Raw genomic sequence first — 27,781 nt, forward strand, 5'->3', positions numbered from 1 at the left:
TTGTTTGTTTGTTTTAAGATCTTACTCATTTATTTGACAGAGAGACACAGCGAGAGAGGGAACACAAGCAGGGGGAGAGGGAGAGGGAGAAGCAGGCTTCCCGCCGAGCAAGGAGCCTGATGCGGGGCTAGATCTCAGGACCCTGGGATCATGACCTGAGCCGAAGGCAGATGCTTAACGACTGAGCCACCCAGGCGCCCCGGTTTTTAATTGTTTTTAAGATTTTTTAATTTTGGAAGCACCTGGGTGGCCCAGTTGGTTCAGCATCCAGCTCTTGATTTCAGCTCAGGTCATGTGAGAAAGTACCATTGTTTATATAATCTCTTATTGATGGTTACCTGGGTTGCTTTCAGTTTTTTGTTATTATGAACATTTTTGTGCTAGTCTTTTTGTGGACATACGTTTTTATATCTCTTGGGTAAATATATAGGAGTAGAATTACTGGTTCATGAAGTAGGTGTATATTTAGTTTTATAAGAAGCTGTCAGACAGAAATAAAAATATCACAAATAGTAGCTCGTCCTAAAAATCATTCTGTGAAAGACGAAACCATTCCCACTATTAGAATTTGTAGACAGGGTTTCTGGTATTGAGGAGACTACGGCTGGCAGTGCTAGTTTCCTTCTGACATTTTATAGTACATATTTTCCTTGGATTCAAACTATTTAACCATTCATCTGTATCTGTATTCATCTAAGTAGATCTTTATCATAGAACCAGCTTTTAAAATCAATTCAGAGAGAGGTGTGGGGAAGAGATGAATTTTGGAACGTATGGGATATCAGTAAATCAGATGTGACAGAGGGAGGTCGAGGGATTTAACAACAAAGAGGTTGTGTGTGTGTGTGTGTGTGAGAGAGAGAGAGAGAGAAGGGGGGGAGGGGAGGGAGAGAGAAATACCAGTGGCTCCCCTGCCCCATGAATTTTAATTTTTTGAAAAGGTTGTTTTTAAGATGGTTCAAAATCAGAAGGTGTCTTATGTACTGAAATGGTCTCCAAAGAGTCTCCTCTTTTTGTTTAACAGGCCTCATAGTATTCCATTTTATGAATATGCCATCATTTATTTAATCACATTCCCCTCTCCTGTTGGTAAACATTCAGGTTATTTCCACTGTTTTTCTGTTGCAAACAGTGCTGCATTGAATAACTTTGTACATAGGGAACTTTAAAAGTATGGGTATATCTGTAAAATTCTCAAGTGGAATTGTGTCAAAGGGTTTGTGTGTTTGTAATTCTGCTGAATATTTATAGATCATATTAGAGTACCTGATTACTCAAACCCTTGTCAATGCATTGTTAAAGTTTTTTATATTTGCCTATCTGATAGGTGAAAACTGGTATCACAGTGTAGCTTTAATTTGGACTTCCCTAATCATGAGTGAGGTTAAGCAATTTTTTTTTTTTAATTTAAGAGAAGCATTTGCTTTTCTGTGCGTTGTCAGTTTCATATCTCTTGCCCATTTTTCTTTTGGATTGTTCCTTTTTTATTAATCTGTAGGAGTCCTTTATATATTGGGAAATAAGACATTTGTGAATGAGTTAGAAATATTTTTGAAGAACTCATTCTTTAAAAATTTAGAAGTAGTTAGTTGTTTTAGTGGAATGGTGGAAAAAGAAGCCAGATTGCCATGGAGACAACTCTTTCGAGAAAATTGGCTGCAAAGTAGAGTAGAGAGAATGCTAGCTGAAGGATTGATATAGAGTCAAAGCAGTTCTCCTTTTCTTTTAGAAATTCTTGTGTTTAAATGCTGTTATGAAAGGGAGGAGTTAAAGCTAGGAGATGGTGGTAGGGGATCTACAGGACAAGGTTCCTGATGGTCTGAGATTGTTGGGAGGAATTGCAGAGGAGGAGGAAATTCGTAAATATGTTGACTGGGAGTTACGGGTGTCATGCAGTCCAGTGTCTTCTATTTTCTCTGAAGTGAAGAAGGCAAGGCGAGTAGCTAAAAGTGTGGGAGGAGGTGGTTGGAGAGGAGAGAGAGGTTCTTTGAAATCACTGCTATGGAGAACTGGAGAGAGCTGAATAGGGAAATACAGAAAGATTCAGAAATTGTTTGGACTTCCTTGGAGGCAGAAGTGGTATCAGCCTTATCCGTTGTTTGATTTTCTTAAGTAGCATTTGGCAGTCCCAAGTATAGGGCTAATGGTTGGATTAGTTCAGGATTGGGCTGTTTTTGTTTTTCCCCATGTAGGTAGAATAGAACAATGTAGCAAAGGAATTTAGGATGTTAGCATTGTGATGGAATAGCATAGTGATGGAATTGACACCAAGTTTTCTGGGTTGGGTAAAGAAGGAAATAGACAGGACAGAGATACTGCATAAAAAAATAGAGGTTCAAGGGACTGGAAGCCTAGGTGAGGTCCAAGAACAGGTGTAGTACACATAAAAGAGAGAGAACTGCAAGGATAGGGAGTGTGGTTGGAGAGTGGGAAGGTAAGATTCAGTATGAGTTTTTCCTGATGATGACAGAACCTGGAGTGAGCCATTGTCATGGGTGGCCCAAGTAGAGTAAAAGTATGAGGTTGTTGGGATTGAGGAAGTCAAGGAACTCATAGGCTGGCCCAGATGTGAATTGTGGTGGCTGTCATCTGTGAGGATGTTGACCTGTCTTCCAGGAAAGTATCGGGACTTGGGGATGGGAAGAAAACTGTGAGCCACATTGCAGTTTCTTCAGCAATGAGTGCCTTCAAGAACTGGGGCTGTTAGAGTAGACTCTAGGAAGAATGGCTTTGCATATGAGATCTTTGGAAAGTGAGGAAACCTCAATTTTCCTTCCTGACATGCAGCTCTGGGATACTTGGAATGGAAGATTTGGAGACTGGAAGAGGAAAGAAGGAAAGCATAGGTATGGATGCAACTTAATCTGGGAGGCAGGAAGTAACAGGAATTTACCTGAGGGTCTTTATATCCTCTGGGAAGAATAGGCCTTGACTACAGTGTTTCTGGTTGTGGTCTATAGATACACCTTGTTAGTGACATGGATCTTTTTACATTAACATACCTCTCACTCCCCAGTTTACCCATACAAATCCTCTCCAGCTTGCCATTCGCTGTACACTCGTTCTTTTCCCTTGCAGCCTCTCAGGTGAAGTACATCTTTCTCCAGCAGTTTCCTTTTAGTTTTGATTCGTATATTCATGCTCTGTAGTGAAATATGTTTTCTTTTTAACTTAATTTTATTGATTATTTTTATTTTCTGCTTCATTTTTAAAATTGAGAGAATAAAGTACAATGTAAAGAAGAAAATAAAATCATAAAGTGCTGTGCTAAATGTTTACAGATTTTTTCCTTCTAGTTTTACTTTCATGCCTATACATTCATACACAATACATGAGTTTAGTTGAGATCATATGGTATATTCAGTTTTGATCTGTTAAGCTTAAAAAAAAAATGAAGGGCTTGTTCCATTTCCTTAAATTCTTTGAAGATAGCATTTTGAATAGTAACAGTATATCATCTTGAATAGCAGCATAGCACTTACTTCAACTTTTTCCTGTTTTTCCTGCTGCTGGGTATTTGGATTGTTTCTGCTTTTCCACTTAATGAATATCTCTGTATCATTTTAGTCTGAGTTTTAGATTATTTACATTTACTTCAGAATAGAACCCTGGAAATGGGTCACAAAACAATATGGACATGTTTAAGATTCTTGTATAATCTTTCTGGGAAGGAATTTGTTGTTACAGGCTAATGGCCATTCCCACCAGTATTTGAGTCCTTTTCATGAGACTCTTGCCAGCATTGAATATTTCATATGATTGATCTTTTCTGATTTGAAAGGCAAAAATGTTCTCTCATCATTATATCCCTTTGATTAATAGGGATGGTCAACACTTTTTCATGTATTTTCTTAGCCGTTTGTTTTTCTCTTCTGTAAATTATCTTTTTAGGTTCTTTAGATTTTTCAAAATTGAGGTCTTAATGTTTTCTATATTGATAGGACTTCTTGTTTTAATCCTTTGTCTTATTTGTGATAATTTTCCTAGTTTATTTCCTTTCTTAAAAACAGACTTTATTTTTTTAGAGCAGTTTTATGTTCATGGTAAAATTGAGCAGAAATTAGAGTTCCCAAATACTCTCTGCCCCTACACAGGCACAGCCTCCCACACTTGTCATCTCTGTACCACAGTTACACTTACTCCGGCAGATGCATCTGCACTGACACATCGTTATCACCCAAAGTCTTGTTTATATTAGGGTTCACTTTTGGTGTTGTATATTCTATGGGTTTGGACCAATAGATAATGACACGTATTTATCATTGTATTACCATACAGAATAGTTTTACTGCCCTTAAAAATCCTCTGCCTGTTCATTCCCTCCCACCTTCCTAGCCCCACAATCACTGATCTTGTTACTGTCTCCAGGAGCTTGCCTTTTTAAGAACGTCATGTACTTGGAATCATACAGTATGTAGCTTTTCCAAATTGCTTTCTTTCACCTACTAATATGCACTTAAAGTTTCTTTATATCTCTTCATGGCTTGATAACTCATATCCTTTAAGTGCTGCATAATATTCCATTGTCTGGATGTAGTACAGTTTCTTTATCCACCTACTGAAGGGCATCTTGGTTGCTTCCAAGTTTTGGCAATTAAGAATAAAGTTGTTGTAAACATCTGTTTGCAGATTTCTGTGTAGATATAGTTTTCAACTTTCTTGGGTAAATAACAAGGAGCACAATTGCTAAATCATATGGAGAATGTTTAGTTATGTAGGAAACCACTAAACTGTCTTCCAGAGTGGCTGTACCACTTTCCATTCCCACCAGCAATGTAGGACAGTTCCTGTTGCTCCACGTGCTCACCAGTATTTGGTGGTGTCAGTATTTTGGATTTTGGCCATTCTGATAGATGTGTTGTAGTGTCTCATTGTTTTAATTTGCAATTCCTTAATGACATATGTTGAATGTCTTTCCATATGTTTATTTACAACCTCTATATCTTCTTCGCTGAAGTATCTGTTAAGGTCTTTGGCCTGTATATTTTTTTTTTAATTTTTTTAAAATTAACATATGATGTATTTGTTTCAGGGGTACACGTCTGTGATTCATCAGTCTTACACAATTCACAGCACTCACCACAACACATACCCTCCCCAGTGTCCATCACCCAGCCACCCCATTCCTCCAGCCCCCCCCCACCACCACTCCAGCAACCCTCAGTTTGTTTCCTGAGATTAAGAGTCTCTTATGGTTGTCTCCCTCTCCTGTTTCATCTTGTTTAATTTTTCCCTCCCTTCCCCTATGATCCTCTGTCTTCTTTCTCAAATTCCTCATATCAGTGAGATCATATGATACTTGTCTTTCTCTGATTGACTTATTTCACTTAGCATAATACCCTTTGGTTCCATCCACATCGTTGCAAATGGCAAGATTCCATTTTTTTTTTTTATGGCTGCATAATATTCCATTGTATATATATACACCACGTCTTCTTTATCCATTCATCTGTTGATGGACATCTAGGCTCTTTCCATAGTTTGGCTATTGTGGACATTGCTGCTATAAACATTGGGGTTCACATGCCCCTTCGGATCTTACATTTGTGTCTTTGGGGTAAATACCCAGTAGTGCAATTGCTGGGTCGTAGGGTAGCTCTATTTTCAACTTTTTGAGGAACCTCCATACTGTTTCCCAGAGTTGGCCTATATTTTAATTGGTTTGTTTTCTTAATTGTTGATTTTTAAGAGTTCCTTATAAATTTTGGAGAACAGTCCTTTATCAGATGTGCCTTTTGCAAATATTTTCTCCCAGTCTGTGGCTTGTCTTGTTCTCCTGACATTGTCTTTCGCAGAGTGGAAGTTTTTAATTTGAATGAAGTCCAGATTATTAATTATTTCAAAGGATCGTGCCTTTGGTGTTATACCTAAAAGGTCATCGCCATACCAGATCATTTGATTTTCTCCTGTGTTATCTTCTAGGTATTCTATAGTGTTGTGTTTACATTTAGGTCTGTGATACATTTTGAATAAATTTTTGTGAAAGTATAAGGTCTTTGTCCAGATTTTTTTGTTGTACACATATGCCCAGTTGTTCCAGCACCATTTATTGAAAAGAGTGTCTTTGCTCCATTGTATTGCCATTGCTCCTTTGTCAAAGATCAGTTGACTGTATTTATGTGGGTCTGTATCCGGGCTCTCTATTCTGTTATATTGCTCTATTTTTCTTTTCTTTTACCAGTACCACACTGTCTTGATTACTATTGCTTTATAATATATTTTGAAGTCAGGTAGTGTTAGTCCTCCAACTTTGTTCTTCTGTATTGAGTTGGCTATTCTCAGTCTTTTGCCTCTTATCTTTAGAATTAGTTTGTCAGAATCCACAAAATAACTTGCTAAGAATTTGATTGAGATTGCATCGAGTCTATAGACCAAGCTGGGAAGAACTGACATCTTTGACAGTATTGAGCTCCCTATCTGTGAACATTATTTGTGATTGATTTCTTTTATATTTAGTAGCTTTTATTTTTTCTATCATCAAATATGCCATTTTTACCTTTGTCATTTCTTACATCAGAAAATCCTTCCTGGGCGCCTGGGTGGCTCAGTTGGTTAAGCGACTGCCTTCGGCTCAGGTCATGATCCTGGAGTCCCGGGATCGAGTCCCGCGTCGGGCTCCCTGCTCGGCGGGGAGTCTGCTTCTCCCTCTGACCCTCCCCCCTCTCATGTGCTCTCTCTCATTCTCTCTCTCTCAAATAAATAAATAAAATCTTAAAAAAAAAAAAAAAAGAAAAAGAAAATCCTTCCTTGTCCTGAGCTCGCATAAATATTCATTTATTTCCTTTTAAAATGTGTTTTTAAGCATTTAATCCTTCTACCCATCTGGATTTATTTTTACTCTGTGGAATGAGGTGACGGTCTAACAGTCTCCCCCCAAACACATAGTTATTTTTCCTCAAACCATTTCCTATCAAGACTAGATATGTATAGGGGCGCCTGGGTGACTCAGTCGTTGAGCGTCTGCCTTCGGCTCAGGTCATGATCCCAGGGCCTTGGGATCGAGCCCTGCATCGGGCTCCCTGCTCTGCGGAGAGCCTGCTTCTCCCTCTCCCACTCCCCCTGCTTGTGTTCCCTCCCTCGCTGTCTCTCTCTCTGTCAAATAAATAAAATCTTTTAAAAAAAATAGATATATATACAAATAATCAGCCTTCCAATTTGTTTTCTAACCCTTTTGGAGGGAATTGCATGCTTTCCCTATTTTAGATTATGGTCAGGTGGGAAGAGTGGGGAAGTAGTCAAATCTTATATGGTTACACCTTGGGAAGGCCACCTACTGAACCCATTTCCCTACTACGCATGGTTGCTGGTATCAGAGGCAAACTCCTAGGTTGTGTATGAACCACCTTCATCTCCCCACCCTTCCTCAGAGATTCTCATGTACCCTTTGGAGAGGCATGTCCTGCTTCCCTTGGAGAGTCACTACCATATTCAGTTACCACCAGGGTGTGAGTCTCCTGAAGATAGGATGTATATGTGTATTGGTCCCCAGTTCTTCCCCTAGTAATTAGCTCACTGCAGGGCACAAAAATCTGAATAGACAAATGAGCCACTATTACCAATAGGAGTGCCACGGCTCTCTGATGTGTTTTGAGATGAAATAAAGGTTGGGAACAGCTGTATGAGGTCTGTTTCAAAGAGCATTACATTCACGCAGTCACCCTACCTTCTCCATACTTCTCATGCTGAAGATGCTAAAGCTGCACGTGGCGAACACAAGGGGAGCTTTTCACAGGACCTCTCCCTAGCTCTCACCCCCCAGAGATACAGTCTGGCATGGGGATTTTTAAATGTTCTTTGGGTGATTCTAAAGTACTGATAGAGTTGAGAAAAATGCTTTAAGAAGTGTCTTCTTAATTAAGTTTTATTTTTATTGATATAAAGATTCAATTAAGTAGTTGGATTGTGGGGCTGGGGTGGGGGGGAGGGAAATGTGCCTATCAGACTCCAAAAAGATCATTGGTCCTGTGTGTACATTTTATTGCTGGGAAGATTTTACCCAAAATACTCCTTTGGTGAATATTTTGGACAAAGTTACAATAACGTAGGATCTTATCTAATCTGGCTTTCTCTTTTCTAGGTCAGCATGGATTCCTGGTTCATTCTTGTTCTGCTTGGCAGTAGTCTGACACATGTAGGTGCCAACAATGCAACCACAGGTAAATTGTCATTTGATAAGGCTGGTGTTCTGAATAGAATTTTGCTTTCACATTTAATGACTAAAATTGGAGACCTGGGTGGTATTAAAGAAAGAAAAAATTAATGAAAGTTTTACTTAAAAGTGATGGTATAAAATAAGTGTCTTTGGAAATCTCTGAGTCCTATTGAATGGTCAGCATTGCTCTGTATACAATATACTACTTTAAATAAATAGATTATATGTTCATCCCTGAAAAGTTAAAAAAAAAAATTGTTGCTACTTAAGACTCCTATATATTGATTCTGAGGAAATAAGTAATGAATCCAGTTTTCTTCTTCCCTTAAACAGTAGTCCTTTGGAGATGATAGAAAGGGTCCAGTGTTAGATAAGAATGTGTGTGTGTGTGTGCATTTATTTTTTTAATTTATTTATTTGAGAGAGCGAGAGCGAGTGGGGGGTGGGGGAAAGATAGTCTCAAGCAGACTCCTCAGTAAGGGTGGGGCCCAGCGTGGGGCTCAATCCCAGAACCCTGAGATCATGACCTGAGCTGAAATCAGGAGTCGGCCACTTAACTGACTGAGCCACCCAGGTGCCCCTCTTGGAGAGTTTATTAACGCTTGCTGCTTTGTGCCTCATAACTTTTGAGCTATCACATTCTTCATGGGGTGTTTTTCTTTCTTTCTCTTTTTTTCATGTTTATAGTTTCACCTTCAGTAGGCATTACAAGATCTATGAAAACATCAACAGCAGAGTCAGTCAAAGAAGAGACCAAAGCTTCAAATACTACTTCTTCAGTAACTTCTCCCTCTGTGGCACCAACATTCAGCCCCAATCTAACTCTGGGACCCACCTATGTAACCACTGTCAATGCTTCAGACTCTGACAATGGGACCACAAGAACAGCAAGTACCGGTTCTGTAGTCACTACACTTGCACCGAATGGAACGTGGCTTCCAGAGAACCAGTTCACAGACACCAGCACAGAGCCTTGGGAGGGGAATTCCAGCACCGTGGCCACCACCCCAGAAACTTTCCCTCCTTCAGGTACTAGGGATGGTTTGTTTGTTTTTTTTCTCTTTGAGGTTACTCACTGTTTTATTATTTTGTGTTTTCTAGCCACAAGATTTCTTGAAATAAAAATTGCAAACTAATGAAACTTAGATATAGAGAATTCTCAGGAATATCTGTTTAACATAGACTTAAGAGGAAAGAAGAAATACTCTAGAGGATATCCTGCTTTGCCTGGCATTCTGGTTAGACTGGGGAGGCTTGAGTGTTAAAGGTAGAAGAAGAAGTTTGAAAATACAAGAGAAAGGGGAGCTAATTGATGATGCAAGAGACTGAAGATGAAGGCTGCAGAAGCTGAGTAATAGGATTAGCCTTAAAAAGAAGGGACCCATGGACACCATGGGAAGGAGAATGGGTTTGGATGTCCATAACAGATAGGGAGTGGGAACCCTGTGGCCAGGGGTAGAGTTAGAGGAGCTCAGAGAAACAGTTAAGTTGCAGTACCAGCTTGTTCAGGGCCTCAGCCCAGCCCACTTCTTTCCTTCAGTCCATCAGGGGTTGAATGGGAAGTGGCACCGAAGATAGAATCAGCCCTGAGTCAGAGACCAGGTGGGGTGGAGCAAGTTTCTGACCCTTGGAACCTCAGGGTCCTGGTCTGTAAAAGAGAAAGGGGTCCCTCACAGGGTTTCTGTGAGTAGAGGAAATTGTTCCCTGACAGCTTCGTAACTGTCATTCTCTAGCAAAAATCACTGTTCCCTCTTCTGTGGTCACATCCCCTTGGCTCAGATTTCTTCCCTGTTAGATGGCGAGGGCTCTTAGAGGAATCACATCTCACTCATGGGGAGCATTCAGAAAGTATTTGCTGAATTGAATCTCATTTGGTTTCTACAGATGACCTCTTTTAGCTGGACTTTACAGCCCAGACCCTGCACCTGCCTGCTTTAATCCCGTATTTTCCACTATAAATGGATTACAGCATTTGCCATTAAGAGCCCAGTCTACTGAGCCACACTACTGGAGTTTGAATCCTATCTCTGCCATACACTGGCTATGTGGCTGCAGGCAAGTTTATTTAACCTCTGTGCCTCAGTTTCTTCATCTGTAAAATAAGAACGAGTGATAGTAATAATACTTACCTTGTAGGGGAACTATCAGGATGAAATGGGTTGATAGAGGTAAAGCATTTACAGTGCACACCTGCACATGGCAAGCACTATTTTTAAGTGGTGGGCGTTGTACTGAGAATTTTATAAAGTAATCCTATGAAGTATCCTATGAATCCTCTGAAATCGGGTCTATTTTATGTTTTGCAGGTGGAGGAGTTTTACAATGATGAAACTGTAACTTAGGGAGTATTTTTTGAAATACAGGTCATGACCAATTCATAAGATCAGTTTAGTGGGCCATCATGATTTGTTTTGTTTTTAAGTGGATGGTCCTGTTCCATTTCTTTTCTTTTTGTGTTTCGTATATCATTTTGTGAAACTTTTGTTTCAGTTATACAGAAACACCTACTGAGTAACTGTAGAATGCATTTCTTGTTGTGAGTTATGGCCATTACTTCAGGAGGGAAGACAAAATAACTTGTACAAGCTAAAATAGTCAGTGGGAAAGGTGAGACAGCAATCCAGGCCTGACTGATTTTGCATCCTGTGTTCTTCACTTCTGTTCTGTACTGTCTTCATTTATCAGTTCTGTGACATGACCATGGATAATTATCTCCCTTTAATAGATGTCTAATGAAAGACTATAGAGGTTAAATGATTTGTCTTAGATCTCAGGGCTGTTGAATAGCACGTTAGACCTATTTCTCGCTTTTGTGGTCTTTGTACTCTGCTGTTAGGGAATTGAGTTTTCCATTATCTGCCATAGGTCCAAATTATGCCATAGCTAAGAAGCCGGTTATTGTACAGTTAACACATTTCATGTCTCAGGGGAGACTGAGACTGCATTTCACTGGTGACTTTTTCAAGATCAGTAAAACACAAGGAAACCTTTATGGTACATCAGGATGTTACAGCCTGAACCCCCACGTCCTCCTCATCACTACCATTTCACCAGTCCTCCCGTAATTGTTACATCATAATTTTTTGTTAAATCAGTATTTGATGTTTTATATTATTATAACTATAATGTTATTTCCTGATGAGTTATAAGTATAATGTGATGATTTTTCTTTTCTTGTACAATTTTTTCCTGGATTTTATAATTGCCTTATAGTTCTTTTTTTTTTTTTTTTTTAAGATTGATTTATTAGAAAGAAAGAGTGTGCACACTCACACAAGTGGTGGGAGGGGCAGAGGGAGAGAATCTTCAAGCAGACTCCCCACTGAGCACGCAGCCCATCATGGGGCTCGGTCTCACGACCCATGAGCTCATGACCTGAGCTGAAGCCAAGAGTCGGCCACTTAACTGACTGAGCCACCCAAGTGCCCCAATTGCCTTATATTTCTGTTTTAGTTTTCGTTTTGCCTGTTGCTAGTCGATTCTTCTCATACTTTCCATAGCCTCTCAATACAGTTTTCAGTAAAGTCAGATCTGTAAGGTAATCTGTTATTTATTTTTTCCTAGAGATCTTCCTCCTGAGTCGTCCATTGTCTTACTCAAGTCTAGGCTTGATCATCAGGGCTGCTGCCCAGGTGTTGGTGTGGTATTTCCCTTCTCTATTATTTTGGAAATTCCCTCTGCTTCCTGACTTCTATATTGACCTCTTTCTTGGATTACTCCATAATTTGGTAGAACATATCTTCCAGTAGCTTCCTGAGATAGGGGGTCATGGGAGGTACATTGCATGAGGCCTTACATGTCTAAAAATGTCTGTAGGGCTATGTATAGAATTAGAGGACGTATTTTTTTCTCCAGAATGTTGAAAGCATTGTCCTGACTCCTAATTCCCAGGCTTGGAGGATTCTACTGCTGTCCTGATTCTTAATCGCACTTTGGTGTGTTTTTGAAAGATCTTTATCATTAGTGTCCTGAAATTTCACGGAAATGTGTCTTGATGTGGATCTTTCTCATTCATTATGCTGGATATTTGATAGGACCTTTGGAGCCTTGGTTCTTCGATTCTGGAAATTTCTGGTTCTTCAGTTCGGGAAATTTTTCTTCTATTTGGAAATTTTCTTCCGTTGTCCATTTTCTCTGTTTTCTTTTTCTAAAACTCTTTTATTATTTGGATATTGGACATATCCTAGATTGATTCTTTATTTTAAATTTTTCTCTCCTTTTGACCTTTGCTTTGAGTCTCTGTTTTTTTTCCTTTTTATATATGTATGTATGTATGTATATGTATACATATATATTCCTTTTTCTTGTATTTATAACATGATACACATACGTGTTGTGTATATTTCTGCACATTGCTTTGTTTCGTTAGCCTGTCATACCTGTTCTGTATTACAGTAAAGAGCTGCTTCATTGTATGGATATACCTTAATGTATTTATCCAGTCTTCCCTATCAGTATACATTAAGGTTGTTTTAAGAGTACAAACAATAAAATTTATCATTTCAAGCATATATGAGAATAGTGGTACGATAAATTATTTTTAAGTATGCATTTGTAAACTGGTGGATATTGCCAGATTTTCCTCTATTGGGAAATTTATTCCTATGAACAGTGTGTCAGAGTGCCTTTTTCCTAAGCTGTCTTCACTGCAGTAAATTACCAAACTTCTGGATCTGTGCCAGTCTGACAGGTGAAAATTAGCATCTCAGTGTAGCTTTAATTTGCATTTCACTGAGTGAGGGTGAGCATCTTTCCATATTTGGAAAGATCATTTGTATTTCTTTTTCTAAGAACTCTGTTGGTATCCTTTGCCTGGTTTTCTTAAGAGAATGTCAGGTTTTTCTGACTCATTTATAGAAGCTTTTTAATGTTAGGGAAACGAACCTTTGCCTACCTGTGATAAAGTTGCAAATATTTTTCCCCAGTTGCTCATCTAGCTTTTCTTCATTGCAGAAACTATCATAAGCAATTTAAAATATTTTTTAATTAAAAAAATTTATCAGTTTAACTAAATGTTTTCTTGGTATTAGATCATATACAGGAAGACTTTTTTTTTTTTTAGATTTATTTATTTTAGAGAGAGAGCACAAGTGGGAGGCTGGAGGGAGGAGAGAGCATCTCAAGCAGACTCTGCATAGAGCCCATGGTGGGCCTTGATCCCAGGACCCTGAAATCATAACCCGAGCCAAAACCCAGAGTCTGACACTTAACCGACTGTACCACCCAGGTGCCCCTAGGAAGGCTTTTCTTACACCAGTATTACAAAATAATTTTCCTAATTATTTCTTCTGGACTTATGGTTTCTTTCTTCTATATATGTATATGTGGGTGTGTGCTTAAATCTTTTATCCATCTGGAATTTATTCTGATGTGAAGTGTGAGCTATGGGTCTGTTTTTTTTTTTTTCCCCCGAAATGGTTAACGACTTGTCCCAATACCTTTTAATGAATATCTATTTTTTTCCTCACTGATTCAAAATGCTACCTTATCATATATTGAATTCTGATATGTATTTAGGTTCCCATATGTATTTGAGTTCTGTTTCTTGGCATTTGTATTTTCTTTTAATTATTTTCTCTGTCCATGTCAGAACCTCACTGTTTTAATAATTGTAACTGTAAAATTATTCAGTATTTGATAAGGTTAGTCATCCCTTGTTAATCTTATTTTTCAGAATTTCACTAGCAATTCTTGATTATTTTTCTTTATGAACATTAGAATCAACTTACATAGTAGGAGAAAAGTTTTTATTGATTATGTCACATTTATAGGTTAACAGGACAGTTGACATCTTGAAGTCTTTTTTTTTTTTAAATTAAAGATTTTATTTATTTATTAGAGAGCACAGGCAGGGGGAGCAGCATAGGGAGAGGGAGAGGAGAGGCAGGCTCTCCAATGAGCAGGGAGCCTGATGCAGGACTAGATCCCAGGACCCTGCAGTCATGACCAGAGCCAAAGGCAGACATTTAACCAACTGAGCTACACAGGCTCCCCATCTTTAAGTCTTTCTATCCAAGAATGCAGTGTATTTCATTTACTGAAGTCTTACTTTGTATTTCTTGGAAGTGTTAAAGTTTTTGTCACTGAATGTTGCACATGTTTTGTTCAGCTTATTTCTAATTTCAGGGGTTTTCTTTTTGTTATTTTGGTGTTTTGTTAGTATAAATGGAGTATTTTCTTCTATGTCTTCTAACCGGCTGCTGTTGGGGCTATGAAGGCCATTGACTTTTTTTTTTTTGAGCTATAATTGATCTAGGTCATTATTTTAGTTTTGGGTATACTACATAAAGCTATTGACTTTTGTAGGTACATTTTATCCTGGTCATCTTAATAAATTTCCTCAGTGTTTGACATAATTTTCTTCAATTATCATAAATCTTCAGATTAGTCTCTTTTTCTCTTTAAATGCATTGGTGAATACCTTCAGAACAAAATTAGGAAGCAGTGGTAAAAGCACTGTCTTGTACCTCTCAGAAGGATGTTCTTAGTGGTTTTCCATTAACCATGGTGCTGACTCTTGGGTTGAGGTAAACATATTTATCATGTTTAGGTTTTATTAATTTATTCCTGCTTTAAAGAGCATATATGTCAAGAATGGGTGTTAAATTTGCCAGTTGCCTGTTCAGCATCAATGAGCAAGATTGTTATGATTTTTTTCTTTTTATAATATGCCATGGTGAATCATTTTAATAGATTTCTTGACTTCGAACTATTTACATTTATGCAAAAACAACCCTACTTGGTCCTGTATTTTCCTTGAATGAACTGTAGCAGTTTGTTTGATACTGCTGTATTTGAGGTTTTTCCATTGACATTCGTTATTTAAATTGGTCTAGGTGTTTCCTTTGTATGTGTGCTTTTTTTTTTAATGTATGTGTGCTATTTTTGATAAGTTTTACTTGTCAGTGACCTAGAAAACTATGCATCTCATTCATGTTTTAAAAATTACTTGAATGGATTTGAGGAGAAGTCATCTCTTAAGATTAATTTCCTACATAGCTGTTAATATTTGTTTATATTTATGTCCATTTTCATGCTTGAGTTGGATAACCATTTATGTTTCACAGTTTGTTGTTTGTTTCTTCCAGAGTCTGCTATTGTATACTTACTAGTTCTACCATTTTTCAGTTTTTATTTCATTAATTTCTTTTTTATTCTTACTCTTCCTTCCCCCTGCTTTTCTTAGATTTATTTTGTGCTCTTTCTTCCTGAATTGAATGCTTAACTTGTTTTTATTTTCATTTTTCCCAGTTAATTCGTATATTTGATGCTATGAATTTTTATAAGCACAGCTTTAGCCATATCCCATAAGTGTTCTTTTTTTTTTTTTTTAAAGATTTTATTTATTTATTTGAGAGAGAGAGAATGAGAGACAGAGAGCATGAGAGGGAGGAGAGTCAGAGGGAGAAGCAGACTCCCTGCCAAGCAGGGAGCCCGATGCGGGACTCGATCCCGGGACTCCAGGATCTGAGCCGAAGGCAGTCGCTTAACCAACTGAGCCACCCAGGCGCCCCCCCATAAGTGTTCTTGTAGGTAGTTGTATTAGTTATGGTGCAGCCTAAACTACTCTGATAAAGGCAGACCAAAATTCAGTGACTTAAGTAGACAAAAGTATCTCTCTGCCCTCTCACATTCCAGAGGTAGACAGAGGGCTTTGCCTTATCAGGGACTGAGTTCTTTTTTTCTTTTCTTTTTTTTTTTTTTTTAAAGGGAGGGAGGGGCAGAAGGAGAGAGAGAGAATCTTTTAATTCATGAGAGAGAGAGAGCAGGGCGGGGTGGGAGGGAGGAGCAGAGGGAGAGGGACAAGCAGACTCCGCCCTGAGTGCAGAGCCCAACTTGGGCCGAAACCAAGAGTCAGACGCTCAACTGACTGAGCCATCCAGGCACCGAGAGAGAGAGAGAGAGAGAGAGAGAGAGAGAGAGAGAAGAGAAAGAAAGATTGGGGGGAATCTTAAGCAGGCTCCATGGCGGAGCCCGATGTGGGGCTCTGTCTCACAGCCCTGAGATCATGACCTGAGCCAAAATCAAGAGTCGGCCAATTAATCAGTTGAACCACCCAGGTGCCCCCAAGTTCTTTTTTTCTTACCGGCTCTGCCATCCCAACAAAATTGCCCTCATCTGCTTGGTCAAAAATGGCTCTCATCATTAGGTTCTGGTTCCAGCCCCTGGGAAGGGGGAACAGAGGAAATGGGGACAATTTCTTTTCCAAAGGATGTGATCCAGAAGTTACCCTTATCACTTTTGCTTACATCCCATTGCCTAGAATTCTTCATATAACTACATTTGGCACAAAGGAGTCTTAGAAATGCAGTCTCTAGCCAGACAGCTTTGTGCTCAGCTTAAAAAAACAAAACAAAACAGGGTTTCTGTACCAAAAGGAAGAAGAGACTATTACTGGGGGAGAGTAGGTGGATTCTGCCACAAGAATGATTTTATTATTTTTTAGGTATTTTACAGTTTGGCTTTGCTTTTAATTTCCAGGTGTTTTCTTTGTTAATTTCTAGTTTTACTACATCATGAAAGAATACTGTCTGTGTTATTTCCACAATGGGAAATAATTTATAAGGACTTGTGGATATTCCACAAGCCTTTGAAAAAGTTTTCTCTATTAATATATAGAATTTGGTCTATGCTAGTTAGATTTTTTTTTTCCCCCCCAGACTGGTTAGATTTTGTTACCTGTTACCATTTAGGTCTTTTATATCCTTAACTTAATTTTGCGCTATTGCATTTTAATGGCCTAAAAGACATAAAGACCTCTAATACTATTGTGTTTGTATTTCTTTTTGTGTTCTTGTACTTTTTTTTGAAGATTTATGTTGTGTTGTTTTTGTACTCAGAAGGACAAATCACTGATTAAAGTTTAGTGAGTCTGGGTAATCTTGTTTCCCATTTTTTGGATGGTACCTCATTTTAGCTCCAACATATATAAAGAAGAAAGTATCTGTTTTCCTAGAGCTTATTTTGTCTTAACTGAGGTTGAATTGTAATGGTTTTCTTTAATTTGAGAATGAATGTTTCTATTTCTCACTTATTACACAGGTAATTCTGACTCGAAGGACAGAAGAGGTGAGCCACTCACCTTATGTCTATTGTCCCCTTTATAATGTACAATATTCATCATGTTTGCTCACAGTCTATGGTAACCTTGTGCGTCTGTATGGTTGTGTGTTTACTTTCCCTTAAGTTGTTTCCATATTAACCTTGTAGAGAAGAGTAACAGAAACAAATATTCACTATGTTTTTAAATATAGATTATGGATTCTAACAGTTATGACGTCTTTTAACAAGTAATAAAACAGCTGTGTCTCACTTTATCATGTCACTTTGCTAATATCATCCTTTGTTGATATTAAGCCATAATTGCTACACCATAGTTAATTCCTGATGTCTAGTCAATAATTGCCTGTAAACATCCTAGCTTTTTGTGTCGTTTTCCCTAGTCTAAAAAGTGTCGACCCTTTGTCATTTTATATGGATTTTATGGGTTTTCACCTCTCTAGTGTAAAGTCCCTATGGCTGGAGATGCTGTGTCAGTGGTCTAAGTAGGACTGCCAAATCCCTGGTCACCAGAGAACAGAATGCGTGGGTGCTTACATGTACTGGCTCATTTTGCTTAGGACAATAGTAGGGCTATCATCAGAGGGTGTAAGTGAAAGAGATCACCCAAAAGTCTAAGAAATAATCATTGCATTTGAGTTTGGGAAATGTTAATCCATGAACCAATTTTTCTCTTGTGATTTCTTATTTTATTAAATGAGCTTTCTGGGGCTTTTTATTCTTACTCCACTATTTAACCATGCACAGTTTTTCCTGCATAATTAATAAAACATTTGAAGGCTTAAATGAATTCCCACTAAGTAAGGGAGCATTTGAATCAGAAAAGTAGATACTATAATCCTTTATGTGTTGTCCATCTGCCACTGTATTAGTGAGGTGTTATACTGTGCACAGATTTCTTGTGATTTTCCAGCTCTCACTTTCTTAAACTCAGGAACTAGATTCTATCAAGTAGTGTCTTTGCTATTCACATTTGCTTACTAGATTCTCACTACAAATGTAGACTTAATAGATTTATATTGCAAGAGATAACTTATATTTGCTCTCTAAAACTCCTCTTTTAACCAATCTTAAAGTCAAAAGTCAAAATGGTATAGCTTTAAGATTAAACATACAGTCTCTGCTTTCTTCCTCTACATAATGTGTATTTTCTTAATATTCAGCCTTTTCTTGCCCCAATATTATTCCTTTTTTACCTGGTTAACTAACATGGATTTGAGTAGTTCCAGTATTGTGATTAAAAAGAAATGAAATTACCTTAATTATATAGAATATTGCTAATTGTGACATATTATTAATATGTATTAGCATATATCCTTTTTAAGTTTAAAAAAAATTTGTATAATTGCTTTTGACCAAACAGGAAAATAAAGAGATGTACATATTCTCAGCAATATCTAAAGCCCCAAATGCAATGACATTTTTACCAGAGCAAACCTTTAGAAGTATTTCTGTAAATTTTGATATCACATTATTTTAAAACCAAATGCTTTCTGAGAAATGAGGCAAATTATTTTAAAATATTTGCATCATAATGGGTTTGCCAAGCAAAGTATGTCTTATGCAGATGAATTAAATTGTAAGTTTTTCTGCACTGGTCTCTGGGATGCTTTTGAATAGCAATGGCTGGTGTTTTAATTGTCAAAACAGAAAGGAATGAAAAGAGATGAAGGGAGGCAGGGAACTTTGCTTCCTTTCTTTTGAGGTCTAATAAACTGGTTATTTTCTCATGTGTATTATTTTTTAAATACATCCCACGTTATTCAGTAGAACTAGCTTTTTTTCTAATTGTGGTAAAATATACATCATATGAAATTTTCCATTTTAACTGTATAGTTCAGTGAAATTAAGACATTGTTGTGCAGCTATCACCACCATCCACCTCCAGAACGTTTTTATCATCCCAAACTAAAACTCTAAACATTAAACAGTGACTCCCCATTTCTCCCTTCTCCCAGCCCCTGGTAACCACTATTCTATTTCCTGTCTCTATAAATTTGTCTATCTTAGCTACCTAATTTAAGTGGAATCACAACAGTACTTTTCCTTTTGTAACCTGCTTTTCTTTTAAAGCATTTCTACTGGTGTTAATTTCGGGTGATTTGTGTAATATATAGTAATGCATTAAATCCAGTTCTGTCATTATCTCCTGAGTGCCTCTTCCCCATGAAGTCAGTGGTCATGAGTGCACTCTCCCATTGTTGTTTAGTTTTCACTAATTTTACATCTCGGTTTTACTAGTTTTGTTCTAGAGAGAGCAGACTCTGAGATAGCAGGCTTACTGGAGAGTACTTTCTCTCTCCATAGCACCTGCGAAGCACCGAAGGCAGTAGTATTGAGCAGAGAGGATGAGAGATGCCATGTGGTCAGAGCAAAGGCAGCGAAGCCCTCAGTCAATCCTGCAGCAAGCTCTGGAGCTGGAATGGGGGGGCAGGGGCTTTCCCCTGGGCCAGGCTACTCTCTTAGGCCAAGGGCAGTTCCTGGGAAAGGACTTGCTGAGAACTGTTAGCCACTAACCCTCCCAGCAGCTAGGGGAATGGGTTCTTTGGTCTTGAAGGGGAATCTGTAACATCTACTTACTGTTCTCATGAAGTTTGAGCAGGATAGTGATGCATACTCTCATTCATCTGTTTAGAGATTTTCCTGTGTAAGAAAATGCTGTTGAATGATCTTGATATATATATTGAGGCTGGGGAGTGAGTGGCATAGTGGAATATTTGGAGAAGACGTGTATGCAGTGGTTAAAAGCAAGCCCTGGACTCTGGGGCTAGACCATCTGGGTTTGTGAGTTGACTCTTACCACTTACCAGCAGTGTGGGGTAGATATCTGACTTCCCTGTGCCTCCTCACCATTTGCAAAATTGGATAGGAACACAGTTTCCGTCATAGGGTTGTTTTGGAGAAAGGAGTAACACATATAAAGTGCTTGGCCTACTGCTGGGTCAGCATATAGCAGTTGCTCAGCAAGTGCTGGCTTTGACATTGCCACTCCTACCATCCCACCGTTCTGTTACTGTTATTGTTGATGGGAGACTAAGGAGGTCAGGAATCTCAGCCAGTCAGTCGGGACTCACGGACACAGGGGCACTGGTAAGCCTCCTGGAGGCTGTGTGTAAGGCAGCTCCCAAGGCAGGGTCATCTTGCAACAGTACTACTGTGACTGTAGACATTTAGCTATTCTCCTGGCCTGTACCTTTTTTTTTTTTTTTTTAAGATTTTATGTATGTATTAGAGAGAGAGAGAATGAGCAAGAGAGAGCATGAACAGGCAGAGTTAGAGGGAGAAGCAGGCTTCCCACCGAGCAGGGAGCCTGACACAGGGCTCAATCCCAGGACTCTGAGATCATGACCTGAGCCAAAGGCAGATGCTTAACCTACTGAGCCACCCAGGCGTCCTGGTTTTTGTTTTTTTGTTTTTTTTAAGTCTGGAATAGTATCCTCTAAACATTTGTGAAGAAGGAGTCCTTGAACTACAGAGTTCTAGAAGCAGACACGATAAGCATTCTGTTGAACCCCAGAGGCTTGTTGAGGTTGCTCAGCTCTCACATCAGATCACCTGCTCCCCCGGCTTTCTAAAGAAGTATTTTTTTATCATCATAGTAAATGACATTATTATTGTGAACTCCATGGCTTTCCCTAAGTACCTTTAATTATATATTCATTCAGTACCCGTTAGATGCTAAGGATTCCAGAAAGAAAAAAAATATTCCCTGTCTCATGGAAGAAACCTGTGAACAGTAAGCATCAAAGTCCACTCAGCTACATGTTATTTGGCTATACCACACAAAGTGCTGCAAGAGAGTGTAAAAGACTCATTCCTAGAAGGAGGCGTGGGGGTGAACTTTGGGCAGTTTAAATTAATATAGTGACTGAGGAAAATGAGGATGCGCCAGGTAGGGTGAAAGCAATGAGCCATGAAAGAGCAAGTCAAGTATTTGAGGAACTGTGCACAGTTGAGGCGCCTGAGGTGGGGGGAGTGGCCAGAGCTAGCCTCAGCACAATGGACCTGCTGGTGGTGTGAGCTCAAGGGCTAGGGTGTCTCCTGGTGAGGGGAAGGAAGAAGTGACATGGTCAGATTTTTGTTTTAGAATAACTCCAGAGGCCTTAGGGAAGATAGGTGGGCAATAGAAATTAGTTTCTGAATGATAATTTGGCCCAAGACAAGATTGGGCTCAGCCCAGTGGTTTGGGCTCTTGAGGCAACCTGATGATTTTTTGCTATTTTTAAAGCCAGTAGAAAGCACTTAAAACATTACAACTCTGCTGTTGAGAGTTGATGAATACTGATATTGAAAAGTGTAGAGACCAGCCTCAATATATATATCAAGATCATTCAATAGCATTTTCTTACACAGGAAAATCTCTAAATTGTCTCGTGTCTGCTGTGTCTGCTACACTTCTGACCCTGAAGCCAGAATGGCTTTCTTTTGACCTCATGCTCAAATGAAAATTTGGCTAGATGAATAACTCCAGGTTCAGAGTCCTTCTTAAGAACTTGGTAGACAGTGGCATTATTGACTTTGGTGGTGGTATTTTAGATGTGCGGTCATACATAAATCTAAAGGAATTGAGGTTAAAGGAATATGGCTTTTACTTCAGTGATTATTTTTGTAGTTGACCAAGGTGGTCTGAGTCTTTAGGTGACTCATCTGTCTACATGTGAGCCCTTAGAATAACATGACCGTTTGTTTTCTTGCAAAAAGAATATAGCAAGTAAGACATCTGTTGTCCCAGAACACCATTTTAGTATTTTTGAAATGCTACCCCATACCCTGAGTCTAGGAAGTGACATTTTGCTAGAATGTCATTTTGCTAGAGGGGAGGTGGGGGTTGGGCAAGGAATAGACAGACCAGTGTGTTTGCCTTGCCTACACCTGCATCATGTAAGGCCACCTCCAGAAGACCTAGACCAGGACAAGCCTGAGAGATGAGATGATTCTGTCCAGTTAGGGAGGTACCCTAAGAGAGTGACTTGATCCTGAGCCTATCTCCAAGTCCAAAATTTGACACAGGGAGCTGTTGTAAGTTCTCTCCTGTTTTCGTAATAGATGTGAGTCTCTTTCCCTCACAGAGGCCTGGGGACATCTTTACTATCTGTATTGTCCTTAACCATATCAGAAACATGGATATAATTCAGATGTCAAAAGGTAAAATCTTACTTCTATGACAGAGGGCTGTTCTGTCCTGAAAGCTTGGAAGAGTTAAAGTGTTGGTCCTGTAGTTTATGAAGAATCTGGAGAATAGTGTAACTTTGTGGTTTTGCTTTCGATTTGCAGCTTTGTAGTATGGGCAAGTTAATCTCTGTGCTCAGTTTCCTCACCCATAGAACAGGGTTAATAATGATATCTATCTTAGGGTTCTTAAGATAATTGAATGATATGTGTATGGTGCTTTACTCTGTGTCTGCTATATAAGTGCTAAAATATTAACTAATTTTTATTTCTAAGTTATCTGGCGAGCTGACTCTTATCATATTGCTTATAGTTGTCAGCTCTACTACTATTGGTCATAAACAATACTGCACTGTTCTTGCCTTACTTATTCCATCCATTCATTCATTCAGGACTTGTTCTGACCACCCCATCTTACATCACAGAACACCTCCCCCATTTCCTCTTTTACCCTGCCTTATTTTTCTTCATAGCACTCATCACTACCTGTTGTTCTTTCTCGTCTACTAGAATATAAGCTTCATAAGGGTAAGGAATTTTGATTTATTCCCTACTGTACCCTCAAGACCTGCCTGGCACAGTAAGTCACTCAATAAATATTTATTGAATGAAACAATAAATATTGAGTGCAGGAATATCTGGGTGTGATCTTGAATGCATGCCTTCCAGAAATTTGTAATTTAATGGACATATAATCAGTGACTTTAATTTGGGGGATTAGTGTTGTAGCAGATTAGGTATGTAGTGTTATGGAAGTATAAGAAATGAGCAATTACCCACAAAAGGTGATATTTGGCCTAGAATCGTTTAAGAGCAGAGGTGGTAATAACATTCTAGATCAGGGTTCAGCAGACTTTTTCTATCAAGGACCAGATAATAAAGAATTTCAGTTTTGCAATCATATTATCTCTGTCACATCTATTCAGCCCTACGTTTGTAGTGCAGAAGCAGTCATGGGCAGTAAGTAAATGAATGCAAGCAGCTCTACTCCAATAAAATTTTATTTATACAAGCTGGCAGTGGGCTACATTTGGGTTGTACTTTCCCTGTTTTCAAGACAAAGGGACCTTCCTGATCCTAAAATCTGGACTGAGGTTTTCTGCTAGTGTGTGAGCTTCTGGATGCCAAAGCCAAATCTTTTCCTTTGATATCAGACACTTTTCAAATGTTGCTGCTGCCCTTTTTTTTTTTTTTTTTAAGATTTTATTTATTTGACACAGAGAGAGAGCACAAGCAGGGGGAGGGGCAGAGGGAGAAGCAGGCTCCCCACTGAGCAGGAGCCCAATGCAGGGCTCTATCCCAGGACGCTGAGATCATGACCTGAGCTGAAGGCAGACGCTTAACCGACCCAGGCGCCCCAATATTGCTTCTTTTAAATCATCCACTAACTGTAAGAGGTGGAGAGTGATAATATATTTGCATTTCATAAGGCATTCCTCAAGGTTTCCAGGAGATTGTCTTACTACTACGAAGTAGGATAGTAGAGTTTTGAACTCTTAGGTTTGTCTGACCCTGAAGCCAGAATGGCTTTCTTTTGACCTCATGCTCAAATGAAAATTTGGCTAGATGAATAACTCCAGGTTCAGAGTCCTTCTTAAGAACTTGGTAGACAGTGGCATTATTGACTTTGGTGGTGGTATTTTAGATGTGCGGTCATACATAAATCTGATTCTTGTTTCTCTGTAGGGAGCCTTTTTTCTTCTGCTAGAAGTTTTTAAGGGTGGCTTCTGGTTGGTTAGTTGATTTCAAGCCTTTGTCAGGATGTATCTAGGTAAAGCTCCTTTTTCAGTATTGCCATTCAAACTTGATGGTCACTTTTGGCTTGCTAAGAAAAGTTTCTCATATAATTTCTTTCCCTCCTTCCTTACTGTTTTCCTCTTTGGGAATTCCTAGATCTAGTATTTGAACAGCTATTAGAACTCTTAGAAACAATCTAGCTTATCTCTTCACTGTTACGCTTTCCATCTCACTCTTACTGCTCTGTGTTCTGGGAACTTTGGTGATTTGGTCTTTCACATTACTAATTTGTTTTTCCGTTTCATCTTTTCTCCTTTTAAGCCTTTCTGTTGAGATTGTTTCTCCCCCAATCATCTTTTAGTTTCTAGTTTCATGTTTTAGTTTTAGCAATTCCCAGATTGCTCCTTTTTTCCCCAATTTTTTTTTATTGTGGTAAAATTCACATAACAAAATTTACTGTTTTAACCATTTCTAAGTGTACTGTTCACTGGCATTGAGTTCATTGACATTGTTGTGCAGTCGTCTCTACCATCCATCTCCATAATTCTTTTCATCTTGTAAAATTGAAGCTCCATACCCGTTAAACCATAACTCCCCGTTCCTCCCTCCCGCCAGCCCCTGGCAACCCCCATACTTCTTTCTGACTCTGTGAATTTCACTACTCTAGGCACTTCATGTAAGTGGAATCATACAGTATTTGTCCTTGTGTGACTGGCTTATTCACTTTGCATGAGGTCTTCAACGTTCATCCATGCTGTAGCATGTTTTAGAATTTCCTCCCTTTTTGGGACGCCTGGGAGGCTCATTCAGTTAAGCGTCTGTCTTCGGCTCAGGTCATGATCCCGGGGTCCTGGGATTCGCGGGGAGCCTGCTTCTCCCTCTACCTCTGCCTCTCTCTCTCTGTCTCTCATGAATAAATAAATAAAATCTTAAAAAAAAAAAGAATTTCCTCCCTTTTTAAGGCTGAAAATATTCCATTGTGTGTGTATACAACATTTTGCTTGTCTGTTCATCCAGCAATAGACATTTGGTTGCTTCTGCATTTTGGCTATTGTGACTAATGTTGCCAGGAACATGGGTGTACATAATCTCTTGGAGACCCTGCTTTTGATTTTGGAGCATATACCCAGAAGTGGAATTGCTGGATAATACGGTAATTCTGTTTTAATTTTTTGTGAAACCACCATACTGCTTCCACAGCAGCTGTACCATTTTTACATTTCCACCAACAGTGAACAAGGGTTCTAGTTTCTCCACATCTTGGCCAACACCTGTTATTTCTGGTTCTGTTTTGTTTTGTTTTGTTTTGTTTTTTAAGATTTTATTTATTTGAGAGAGAGAGAATGAGAGACAGAGAGCATGAGAGGGAGGAGGGTCAGAGGGAGAAGCAGACTCCCCGCCGAGCAGGGAGCCGGATGCGGGACTTGATCCCGGGACTCCAGGATCATGACCTGAGCCGAAGGCAGTCGCTTAACCAACTGAGCCACCCAGGCGCCCCTGTTTTGTTTTGTTTTTTGATAGTAGCAGTCCCTGATAGGTGTGAGATTACTCCTGTTTTGTACTGGCTTTTTAAAAAAGTCAGTGCAGTGTCCTCTTGCACAAATTGTGATATATTTTATTTTTAATTTTTTCTAAAAATTTTATGTATTTGAGAGAGAGTGTACGTGCCCACGAATTGGGGGAGGGATAGAGGGAGAGAGAGAAGCAGACTCCCCACTGAGCAGGGAGCCCAACATGGGGCTTGTGGGCTTGATCCCAGGGTCCTGGGTTCATGACCTGAGCCAAAGGCAGACATTTAACTAACTGAGCCACCCAGGCGCCCCTGCAATATGTTTTTAAAGATTTATTCTATTTCTTATATTATGTCTGTTTCCCAGGACTACCATTTGCTGTCCTTGGTATTTGTGAAGGTCACCTGTAAAGCTGCGGTTGAGCTTTGCTCTGGAGCATTGAGTGGATTAGAATGTGCTCACAGTAGGTATCCCTTTGGGAGGAGAAACAACACATCTTCAACTAGGGGTTCAGTCATGGTTTAGGAAGTTGGATGTTGTTATCTTCTAGGTGGAGCTGCCTTCCTTTCTTTTTTCCCCTTAATTCATGTCTTGTGGCCTACTAGAATTACCTCAGGCCCCACCGTTGTCCTTTCTGTCATCAGGGCTGACCCAGGAAACTGTCTGTGGGCTGAGTGTACCTAGCAATCACGTGCAATGTAAAGACCCTCTCTGGATGCCAATTCTAACCAAATCAGAAAAGACAGTTATGAGACAGGGATATTTAAACAGCAACTGAATATTAAATCATATTAAGGAATTAGTGTTGCTTTATAAATAGGATAATGGTACTATGATTATATTAAGAATCCTTATCTTTTAATGTTACATATTGAAGTAATTATAGTTGAAATGATATGTCTCAGCTTTGCTTTAAAATAATCCAGTGGAGGGGCGCCTGGGTGGCTCAGTCGGTTGAGCGTCTGCCTTCAACTCCAGTCATGATCCCCAGGTCCTGGGATTGAGCCTTGTGTCGGCTTCCCTGCTCAGCAGAGAGTCTGCTTCTCCCTCTCCTTCTGTCTCTCCCCCCGGCTTGTGATTTCTCTCATTCACTATCTCTCAAATAAATAAACAAAATTTTTAAAAAATAAAATCCAGTGGGGTGGGCATAGACGAGTAGTTCTCAACTCAGGGTGGTTTTCCCTCCAGAGGACATTTGGCAATGTCTGCAGATGACTTTGGTCATCACAATTGAGGTTTTCTACTGACACCTAGTAGGTAGAGGCTAAGGTTGTTGTTAAACATTTTACAGTGCACGCGACAGCCCCCTACAACGGACAGTTATCTGGCCCAAAATGTCATTATCATGAGGTTGAGAAACCCTGGTAGAGATGAAAAGCATATAAGTGCTAACCCTGAAGTAAAGTGGTAAATACACAGGGATGCATTGTAGTGTTCTCTTTACACGTATGTGAGTTTGGAAGTTTTCCATAATACAGAGTTTAAAAATATATGTACAACTTTTATGGGGGCGGTACAACTTATATGGGGGCGGGGGAGCCATCAGCACTCTCTTGACAAATCCTCCACTCTGTATAGGGTGCTGTTTTCCTAGCTGAGGCTGGATGGGGCACCACAGCTTGTTACCCAGCCTGTGGATGTGCTGGCCCTGCATTGACAAACCTTTGGTTAAACACCATCCTGCTACCCCAGTGCCCACTCTCATCCCCAGGCCTGGCTGACTCTAAACTTGAGGTGTTTCAGCTGGATGCTCTTTGGCTGATTGATCTCTGCCGCAGTCCAGTCAGTCCCTCTGCATTGTCTTCTGCAAATCCCTGTTTCAGGTCTACTAATGCCACTCTTTGTTGCCTTCCAGATATGCTTTTCATTCATTAGTATTTTTATATTTCTTCTAGCATTTCAGTGTACTTTTGGGAAGAGAAAGAAGTAAAATTATGGATTCAATTCCCCATCTTGAGCCAGATGTCTCTAATTACCTTCTTTTAATGCCTGGTGTACACCCCTTTGTGATTGGCATTTAACAAAGACGTATTTAGTGATAGATCATTAATCTAGTATTTTAATGCCAAATGTGTGAGAAATTCTGTCTGGGTTTTAGGTATATGGTGAGAAACAAAGCAGATATGTAATTCTTGCCCTTGTGGAATTTATG

At 39.2% G+C, this 27,781-nt stretch overlaps 1 protein-coding gene across 5 annotated transcripts in view; it reads left to right on the forward strand.

Moving 5' to 3' along the window:
* PTPRA (protein tyrosine phosphatase receptor type A) overlaps window positions 1–27,781 on the forward strand; it is a 159,768-nt gene that overhangs the window by 81,272 nt on the left and 50,715 nt on the right. For 3 of the 5 annotated variants that reach the window (XM_081833103.1, XM_081833100.1, XM_081833102.1), the window contains 3 exons: window positions 8,078–8,156; window positions 8,840–9,181; window positions 17,195–17,221. In XM_081833103.1, coding sequence (XP_081689229.1) covers window positions 8,084–8,156; window positions 8,840–9,181; window positions 17,195–17,221 — 442 coding nt within the window. In that variant the 5' untranslated portion in view covers window positions 8,078–8,083. Of the gene's footprint in view, window positions 1–8,077; window positions 8,157–8,839; window positions 9,182–17,194; window positions 17,222–25,965; window positions 26,093–27,781 lie in introns of those variants that run through there. The other 2 variants (XM_081833101.1, XM_081833104.1) reach the window with 2 other exon arrangements.

This window comes from Leptonychotes weddellii, chromosome 10 (assembly GCF_054177405.1).
Source record: "Leptonychotes weddellii isolate Sample4059 chromosome 10, ASM5417740v2, whole genome shotgun sequence".
Classification (NCBI taxonomy): Eukaryota; Metazoa; Chordata; class Mammalia; order Carnivora; family Phocidae; genus Leptonychotes; species Leptonychotes weddellii.